Raw genomic sequence first — 9,187 nt, 5'->3', positions numbered from 1 at the left:
GCAGGCAAGGCCCCACAGCTTGGACTTCAAGTTTCTGAACTAGAGATGGGGGCCCATCCTAAGGTTGCTGGGATCCCCCGACTGAGACCAGGCCAACAAAGGCCAGCCCTGGGACTCTGCAAGCTACCAACAGATGCAAGACTCAGTGCCCGCCCCCTCCCTGCCTCACAGCCAGCACACTCAGGGGGAGCCCATCTCTGCGGCCCGGGCTCCTTGCTGCTCCTCCAGTGCAGTCACCTTCTCCTGCCTCTGAGCTGATCTTCTTTACGTTGTACTTGGTATGCCCAACCCTTCGCACTCCCCAACCCCCCACCAAATGTTTCCTGTCCTGCAAGGTCCAGCCTCCAAAACCATCCTGATGCCACTAGCTGGACTCTCGTCGCTGCTCTATCAAACTAAGCCCCTCAGCTCAACTTTCACTCCTCTACCAGCCCAGCCTTCTTCCGACTCCCAGCACGCAGCATCCTCTCTAAAGCAGGTTCCTCAGATGTCCCCAAACAGAGCTGCTTACCCCTCTCAAATAGGCTATTTCCTGCCAGGCTGCCCCTTACCTCCTCCAAGCAGCCTTCCCTGACTGCCTCAGCCCTGTCAGTGGCACAAAGGTCACTATTTAGTTGTTCCTAATGAGCCTTGTCACCTTTGTTCATGTCCTCAGATAACCTGTTCTAGGGCAGGGCCCACAGAATATACTGATGGGTAGACAGGTGCTCCTAATTCCCGACTCCATGAATTCTCCCTTTTAACGTCCATCCCTGCCCTCTTCTGAGTTGTCCAGGAGCTGACTCAGGCCAGCTAACTGGCCTCTCTGGGTTCCTGTTCACCTCCCATCTCTGTCCCCACCTGAGAGAAAGAAGGCAGGCAGAGGCTGCAGCAGCTCACAGACACACGAGGCAGGTTGAACGTCAAGTGCACTTTACTGGGTCCCTGGGCCTTCAAATGGTATCCTCGTCAAGCCTGGGGTGCCCCTTCCCCACACTGTCAGCTGCACGGGAAGCGGGGTGGGTAGAGGGAGCACACGTGGGATGGCTCATCCTTCTGCCCTGAAGGGCCTTGGGTGACACTGGGCCACAGCTGTGTGCCTCTCCCCTGCAGCCCCCATCCCACCCCCAGCAGCTAGACCCTCCTTGCGGTAAAGCAGGGGGAGTGCCTGTGCCTTCAGCACAGGAAGCTGGCCTCCAACCAGGCACCAGTTCCTGCTTAAAACGGGGCAGGGGGCCACGTGCAAAATTCTCCCAGGGGCGATGGTGAGGCAGAAGGGGCAGTGCCCTGTTCCTGTTGGGGAGAGGGCTGGGTAGCCCCGGAGCCAGGCTGGCCTTTTCCGTCAGGCCCAGAGGAGCTGGTGGTTGACGCAGTGAGATTCAGCCAGCAGAGGCTGGAGGAATGGCCAGGAGGGGCAGCCGGTCCAGCTTGGCACCCCCTCCCCGGGTCATGGGTCACCAGTCACGCTCAGCTGGTTTTCGGTAGGGCAGGCCTAAGAGCCTGAAGATGTCCTTCTCCGTGGGGGTCGGCAGCACTCGGCCAGGCCCCACCTTGAGGCCTCGGGCGTCCCGGACCACAGCTGTGCTGAGGGCGTGCTCCGACAAGCTCATGCCCTTGGTCTTGGCCAGAGCCCGCATGGAGCGGTTGAAGTGGGCAGAGCCAGTGAAGTAGAGCAAGGCGCAGGCAAACTCGCTGTAGGGAACTACGATGATGTCCAGTCGTCGGTGCCGCCGCCCTGGCCCTGGGAGCTGGCATACGCCCAAGTACTTCTGCTGCTGGCCGTTCTGCTCCTGGCTCACCAAGTCATCCGTCAGGAACCCTGGCCCAACACAGGAGGGCTGCTGGAAGGGCCGGTAGCCATGCCCTGCGCTGCCCAGCCCTGGGCCACCTGACCTCCCAGGCATCTCCTGATCATCCTTGGGTCCTCTATTCCCAGCTCGTCTACTTATTTGCTGGGCAACCTTGCCCTCTCCAGGTCTGTGTCCTTTTCTGTAAAACGTGCACAGTAATTCCTCCCCATGTCCCCCACAGGGGCACAGAAAGATCAGACAAGGCACTCAGACTGCAGGTATTACAGAGCACCTCTCGGGACGTATGCGGAGCTGACCCATCTCTTCTCTCAAGTGGCTCTGGCCAGAGGAGAAAGGTGGACTTCTCACAAAACAGCCTTCCCCTGCTTCTGCCTGGAGACTGCAACTTTGAGGCTCTCCCTCCTGGGGGTCACTGTGCCCCTGCACCACTGCTCACCTAGGGGTGGGGCTTATACCTTGCTGCCGGAGGCTGTCCAAGAGGCGGCTGAAGATGCCCCTGTGAGACCGGCTGTCCGGGTGGGTGAGCAGCACGTCCACGTCACCACAGGTTGCCTTCTCCCGTCGGTACGAACCACATGCCACACACAGTAGCCCGGGGTTGAAGGCCTGAGCTGCTTCCCGGACCTGAGAAAGGACAGCAAGGTGGGTGAGGACTGTGGGCCTCAGGTCCTGCGAGGAGCTCATCTCCACAGCAGCACAAAGGTCTTCCCTGACCAGGGAGCTCGCACGCCCCCTCCGTGCCCAAGCCAATCCCCGGAAGCGTGATTCAGCCTGGAGGAGAGAGCCCCAAGGAACAGAGGCAGAGCTCCACCCTGGGGAGTGGCAGTTCTCTAGCTCAACTAGGACAGAAGAGAAGAAAACGCGCTCACAGCACCTGGGGCGGCCTGAGGAGAGAGATGAGATGTGCTCTGGTTCTGAGGGAAGGCCCCACTCTTCAAGAGCAGAGAGACATATCTTCTCCGGGCTTCTGTCCCAGCCCACGCACCCAAGTCTGTGAAACTCCACTAAGGATAAAGGGCCAGGTGCCAAGAAGCCCTCAGCCAGGTCTTGGTAGCCGCAGGTATCTTTGGATTTGGAGCTAAAGGCAGAGTGTGTGAGTTGGGGCTTGAGGCCTGACAGGTGGCTGGCAGGGTGCCTCGGGCCCAGGCCTCGGCGGACACGGGCCCCAGAAATATAGCCACACGTGTAGGAAAGGATAGGAGAGAAAGCAAAGAGGGAGGCAATCCTGACCCAATGCCCACACCCTTACTTGGAAGCATGGGGCTTGGTGGGGTGGGAGCTGAGACAGAGGAGACTGTCAGCTGAAGGATCATCCCGCACTGAGCGGGGGATGAGCCCATCAGGCTCCACCCCAGAAACACGGAGGCCTTTCATATGCGGATGGCTTCCCTGTCTCCACCCCAGGACACCGAGATTCCTGGGGCCCTGGATACCTCAATTCTCCTGACAAGCAGGCTCTGCTAATCCCCTCAACTCCCTTCTTGAGCCTCCCAAGAGGATGGGAGGAGGCCTAGGATGAGTAATCCCATCAAAACCTCCTAAGGCTGGAGACCTTAAATGGGGAGAGTGGGCCAGGTGGGGAGCCATTTCTGTTCCAGTGGGTTGGGGCTGGAGGCCTGCTGGCTGTGGCATCCTCTGTGCCCAGATACCATGGCTGAGTGACAGATCATCACTAGCACCAATGCCTGGTGATGGGTGGACAAAGGGGCTTGTCTGTCCCTCCCACATCAGCCTCTAAGTCACGTGGTGGGGAGTAAAGCTGGAGACTGATTTCAACTAAGCTGGGCCAGAGTCTCCAGGGAGTCTACTCTATCAGAATCACAGACCAAAGTGAAAAAACCAGCCCCTAATCCTATGCCAACTGAACTAATGTCCTCTAGTCTCCCTCTGATCTAGGTTTTATATGAACCTAATCCCTAACCCAACTCTAAACCAAACCCTAACCTTGGCCAAACCTTATTTCTAGGACAATCACAAATTTTAACTAAAAGCATCCGACACTAAGAAAACCCTACTCCTAATTCAGGCCTTCTTACCTCAAGTCTTGATCTAGATTTCTTCTAACCCCAAACCTAGTCCTACTGGCATTGTGCTTCGACACCAACCCTAACTCAAACCCTGAACCAGCCTTGGGTGGCCTGCAGAAGGTGCGTACTTCTGGGAAAAGATATAAACCTTTATACATTTTAAAAAATAGTGGAGAGAGAGAGTCCATGGTTTTCATTAGGTTCTGAAAGAAGTCTATGAATCAAAAAATGTTAAGAACCTCTGCCCTGATCCACCCTAACCCGGCCCAGTTTACATCCCAATCTCCTCAAGTCGTTCTGACCACAGTCCATCTCTGATCTAGTCCTAACATTAACCCAGTCCGAACACCATTCTAGCACCTAAGCCAGTGCCAACTCTGCCCGATACTGAGAACCCTACCCTGGAGAGCTGGTGTTGCAGCCCTTCCCCACCCAAGCCACCTTGCTCTTTCCCCAGTAGTTCCAATCTCTGGTGGCCTGCAGCTTCCTCTGCCTGCTGGGCTCCCCTGCTGAGGGATCAGGAGTTCTTGTCTTTGAGCTGGGCCCTGACCTTATAGTAGGACCTGGCTCTCCTCACTGCCCTGGGACACCTGCTTACTGTCTGCTCAATCTCTGAAGCCTCCTCCCTGGGCATGCGGTCCAGGAAGTCATTGTAATGTTTCAGGCCAATGGCCTGCTGGGTAGTCAGACAGGCCTGGCTTCGGATGTCTTCTAGGCTCCGGAAACCCTGAAAAAAAGAAGCCAGATGGGAAGGCTGTGAGCATCCAGTACCAATGAAGAAGCAGTGAATGAGCACACACACAAGGCTCCTATCACCACGACTCCAAGGAAAGCCTGAGGCAGGACCAACCCCAGAAGTGGCTGGGTTTGTAAACAGTGGGACTTGGGAAAGGAAGGGGACATGGAAGACACACCTCAATCCAACCCTGCCACAATCCTAAAACACTGGTTCACGACTCCATCGATCTAGGGGTGATTCTGGGCATAGCTGGGTTTGGGAACCACTGTTCTGGATACTCAGCCCTGAGGCCTGGTCTCCTTAGGGAGGCCCTTGCTGGTCTAGGGGACAGAGAAATATACTTCTCATCTCTGCCTACACCACAGATTAAGCCTCAAGGATACCAAGCAACAGGGCAGTTCTGAGAGACAAGAGAGGCATCTGCATGGACCCTGGTCCCTTTGAGAAGTGGTCTCTCTATAGTCTGGGTTCATTCTCATCAAAGCACAGGGTAAGAGAACTGTGGGACAGAAGCTCTAAGATACAGTAAAACTGAAGTAGGGGCTGGTGTGACCTGATGGTACCACATCTGGGCAGTCTTGGTTCCAGCTCCCCAGATGTTGGAGAAGAGCTCTAAGACAGGCACGCTTTCGCTGATGTGGTCCAGCTTCCGAAGATGCCCACTCTCCAGGATCTCTACGATCTTCTCAGCCATCCGCTTTCCAATTCCCGGGATACTGAAGGCCTCCTAGAGGAAAAGGCAGAGGCAGAAAGGAAGGGTGAGAAGATGGGAGGAGTAGAGCCAGTAGTGGGGAAACTGACTCCTTTAGCAGATGTCTGTGTAAAAGCCAGTATGGCCGGTGGGCAACTGATAGCTGTATAAAGCTTGGGCGCAGTTGAAGATGAGAAGTTTGGATGGAGTGGGCTGGCTCCTGGAAGGATGGAGATCAGCACAGGAAGCAGAGGAAAGGCAATGATGATGATACTAGTCACCATCACCATTGCAACACTGGAGCTGACATTTATGGGGCTTTACCCTGTATCAGGTCCTGCACTACAGGGCTCATCTCCTGAGTCCTGATGAACAGTTTGTTATTCTTCTTAGTCCCTTTTTACTGATGAGGAAACTGATGCTCAGAGGGTTTAAGTAACCTGCCTAAAGTCATACAGTTTGTGAACGATGGGAACCAGAATTCAAACTCTGGTCTGTTGACCTTCAGAGCCTAAACTTTAAAAAAAAAAACTTTATTATGGAAAAAATTACAAAGTGAAGAGAACAGTATACTGGACCCCAAGTACCCATCACCCAGCTTTTGTAATTATCAAGATTTTGACAAGCTGCTTTCATTCATCTCCCTGGTTTTTTTTCTTTTGTGCAAGTCCCAAACATCAGAAAATCTTGTTACTCCACCTGATCCTCCTTGTGACTGGTGCTTCCAGCAACCTCTGGCCAGTAAAGAGAAGACCCCCTGCAGTCCCCCACATACCCTCCTCTGGTCCTCGGGTACCTGGTAGGAGGTGACGGGCTTGTGGAAGCTTTTGAGGGCATTGATGGCCTTGGCATAGCCCAGGGCCCTCCACTTGTCTCCCTGAACGCTGTAGGCTTTGGCCAGCACTTCCAGCTTCTCTGTGATGTGGGGGTTGTGGTTGGCTGCCTTCTGGCTTGAAGGCTGTGCACAGACCCACTTATCCAGGCCCTCGGGGGCTGGGCCAGGTTCACCATCTCCCTCAAGGAGGGTGGGGCAGCAGCCGCTGATCAGGGCTTCCAGATCAGCTGCGCTGACCTGGGTCTCTTCCCCATCACTGGTTTCACCATCAGAGCCGGGCTTGAGATCAAGAAGGAGAAGAGACAATAAATTCATGCCCCCCATGAGGAGGGCTCCTCAGAGGTGGGGGCTGAGTTTCCTAGTCAGACCCAAGAATGACGCTGGGTCTTCTACAACAGACTTGGGTCTCCTTAAGTGTGGGGCTGTATTCCGTTTGGCTCCCCCCAGTCCCCAGCCCTAAGATCCCCAGTGATACGTGGTAGATATAGTCTGGGCAAATGCAGGAGTGATGAGTGTTGGGAAGAGTTTAATGGCTTCACAATAAAGACAGCCCTCCTCTCTCAGGGACCTGGGACTGAACAATCACCAGGCTCTCCCTGTTTCTGTGATCTAGTTCCCAGGAAAAGGGAGCTGTTGGGGCTGGGAGGCTCCTGACCTGGGCTTGAATGCTCGCAACCTTCTCTGTCCTCCAGGAAGGAGATACAGGTCTGGTGGAAGGAGAGGGAGGAGAGAGGGCTGTTCTGAGTTGAGCCTCACTGGTTCCAGGAGGAGTAGAAGAGTCTTGGTCTGCCTTGCTGAGCTGTGCCTGATCCAGGTACCTGCAGGATGGTGATGGGAGGTTAAGACACCAAAGTCTCATCCTATCTCTGTTCCCAATCCTTTACTCTTAAATCTTGATTTTTTTAATGTGTCCAATTTAAGACAGTGAGAATTTAATAGCTCAAGAAAACATCTGGAAAGACTAGGACCAGCCCACCTCTTGGGGATGAAGATGCTGAATTCTGCCGTGTCCACCAGCCTTCTCTCCTGCAGGCACAAGCTCAGCCAGGCTGACTTTACCAGCTGAACACCTGGTGGCATCTGGGGCAGTCTAAGTAGGCGGAGGGCTCGCTCACAGTCCATGCCTTCATCCACCACAATGTGAGTGACCCCTGGGGCCTGGGCAGGGCATATCTGGCCACCGTGCTGGACAATCTGCTTCTCAAAGAGTTCTGCCCGGGCTCGCCCAATGCCAGTGGGCACAACATGCGCCCGCACGGAGCTGAGCCACTCTGTGGAGGGGACATCCAGATGCTTATTGTCACACTTTCAGACATGGTCCCAAGGAACCCTTCACAGTCCCCTTCCCCCAGTCGTTTTCCTCCACCCAGACAACATGCCTTCTGGGGATTCCACCACAAGCATACAGTTAATTTTCTCATGGGCCATCACTTGATGTAAGGGGCAAGGATTCTGATATGTCCTGTTCCCTGATGTAACTTAGAACAGGATCTGGAACATTGTAGGTATCCTATAAATCACTTCATTTGATCATTTATTCTTTCAACACATATTAGTAAACACATTATGTATCAGGCACAAGGCGCATGTTTTGCCATTGCAGGCCTCACAGTCTACTAGATTCCCCTCCCCCAACCTAGCCCACCATGTAAGCTTCTGCCATCTATTTGTCAATTTGCTGCAAAATAACATAAGTCTGGGGACCTGAGAAGGATCCCTTCCCCCACCAGCAGGCAACCTCCTAGAGAGCAAAGGATTTTGCCTGCCATTCCTTTAGAGATCAGGGAGTATCTTCTAATTTATAGAGGTCTCAGGGTGGGGTAGAAGATAAAACAGCAAGTCGCCTGTCAAAGACTGGGGACCAAGGCTAGGACAAGGCAGGTACAAACAAACCTGCAGGCTCTGGGTGCGCAGAGTCGGCTGCAATATCTAATTCTGGGCATGAACGATGTAAGAAGCCAGAGACTCAAACACATGAGGGTTCTGAGGGTGGGTCCACTCACCTCTTGCTTCTTCTCTGTCTTCCCTCTTGGGAATCTTTGCAAGTGCTGTTGACGATGGATTGGTATGAATTTTCTTCCGCTTGGGAAATGCCTTCAAGATGCCCCTGGGGTCCATTGAGGTATGGCTGGATCCTGGCCTTTCTGTTGGAGAGCTGATCAGGGCAGCTGTCATGTGGAAATCCAGAACTGAGGCTTCCCAACCCCTTTGACTGTGAGGGTGGGGGTCCCTACTGACCAGGCCTTGGGGACAGTAGCCAACTTCCCAGGAGTCTCCCAAAACCCGACTGAACTTGGGTGGTTTAGCCCAGCTCTACACTCACCAGTCTTTCAAAGTCAGAGTACTGGGGAAAATAAGGGGAAGAGTGGAACTACTGGGGGAACTTTTGGTGGGTACCAAACAATATCATTCCTCAGGGAGTTGCTCTGAAGATTCAGTGTGCAGTGTCTGCTCCTGCTGCATCCCACTTCTAAAAGGCTTTACCAAAACGGGATGCCAGGCTAAGAATGGAGCTCCATCTTTAGCAAGGACTTGGGCTCCCAAAAGGCGTGGGCACTGGGGGTGGGGGTGGGGGGTGGGGGGGTATATAATCTTTCTCTATCCCCATCACAGACCCGCAGAGGAAAACTGGTGTGGGGGATGGCAGGTGGAGGTTAGGAGGCGGGGTGGGGTAACGCTCTGCACCTGCCCTGGTCTCGGACCACTCAGCACGGCGGCGCATAGGCCCGCAGCTTCGGGGAGATGCACGACTGCAGCAGCTGTGGGGTGCTTTCCCGGATTGGAGGAGTCTCGGCTTCACAGCTGGGGGTGAAGAAGACACTGGCAGGTGTAAGGCACCCGCCGCGTACGCAGCTGGCGCGCGCCAGGGGATCCCCGCTGGGGGCCAGGCGAGGGCTGGATTGTTTGGATCCTGCTCTGAGGGCTCCTCCGCACTCTCCGGGTGCGGTCCAGGATGGGGTCAACTTCAGACCGGAAAGGTCACCGGGCGTGGGCAGGAGTAAATTACTTACCAGAGAGGCCAATGAGAGCAGACGAAGGGCGTCGGGGGTCGCGGGGTGGGAATAAGCAAATGTCCAGAACGTCTTCCGGGTCATCCGGAAATGA

The 9,187-nt window shown here is 54.6% G+C and overlaps 1 protein-coding gene across 3 annotated transcripts; it reads right to left on the bottom strand.

Moving 5' to 3' along the window:
- Positions 1-906: 906 nt before the first annotated feature.
- On the bottom strand, positions 907-9,140 carry POLL (DNA polymerase lambda). 3 transcript variants are annotated; one of them, XM_057735766.1, is made up of 10 exons: positions 9,094-9,127; positions 8,768-8,884; positions 8,086-8,250; positions 7,059-7,353; positions 6,738-6,900; positions 6,044-6,361; positions 5,110-5,283; positions 4,368-4,544; positions 2,246-2,414; positions 907-1,798 (listed from the first exon to the last, which is right to left on the bottom strand). In XM_057735766.1, the coding sequence occupies exons 2-10, from the start codon at positions 8,802-8,804 to the stop codon at positions 1,434-1,436; spliced, it is 1,863 nt and encodes a 620-aa protein (XP_057591749.1). In that variant the 5' UTR covers positions 8,805-8,884; positions 9,094-9,127; the 3' UTR covers positions 907-1,433. The 3 variants fall into 3 exon arrangements, with proteins under 3 accessions (XP_057591749.1, XP_057591751.1, XP_057591750.1); XM_057735768.1 differs by lacking the exon at positions 8,768-8,884 and having other exon boundaries at positions 8,086-8,237; positions 9,094-9,140; XM_057735767.1 differs by lacking the exon at positions 9,094-9,127 and having other exon boundaries at positions 4,416-4,544; positions 8,768-9,083.
- Between the last annotated feature and the right edge of the window lie 47 nt (positions 9,141-9,187).

The sequence above is a fragment of the Hippopotamus amphibius genome, chromosome 5, assembly GCF_030028045.1.
Source record: "Hippopotamus amphibius kiboko isolate mHipAmp2 chromosome 5, mHipAmp2.hap2, whole genome shotgun sequence".
NCBI lineage: Eukaryota > Metazoa > Chordata > Mammalia > Artiodactyla > Hippopotamidae > Hippopotamus > Hippopotamus amphibius.
Note: the sequence above shows the minus strand (reverse complement) of the source record. Positions and strands in the feature narration are given on the sequence as shown.

Excerpts from the sequence above, each read along its gene's own strand:
- POLL (XM_057735766.1), bottom strand. The coding sequence starts at position 8,804 with ATGCGCCGCCGTGCTGAGTGGTCCGAGACCAGGGCAG. Across the intron at positions 8,251-8,767 it reads GTGGTCCGAGACCAGGGCAG|CTGCCCTGATCAGCTCTCCA; the intron begins GTGCAGAGCGTT and ends TCCACATGACAG. Across the intron at positions 2,415-4,367 it reads GAGCCAGGTCCTACTATAAG|GTCCGGGAAGCAGCTCAGGC; the intron begins GTCAGGGCCCAG and ends GTCCTTTCTCAG.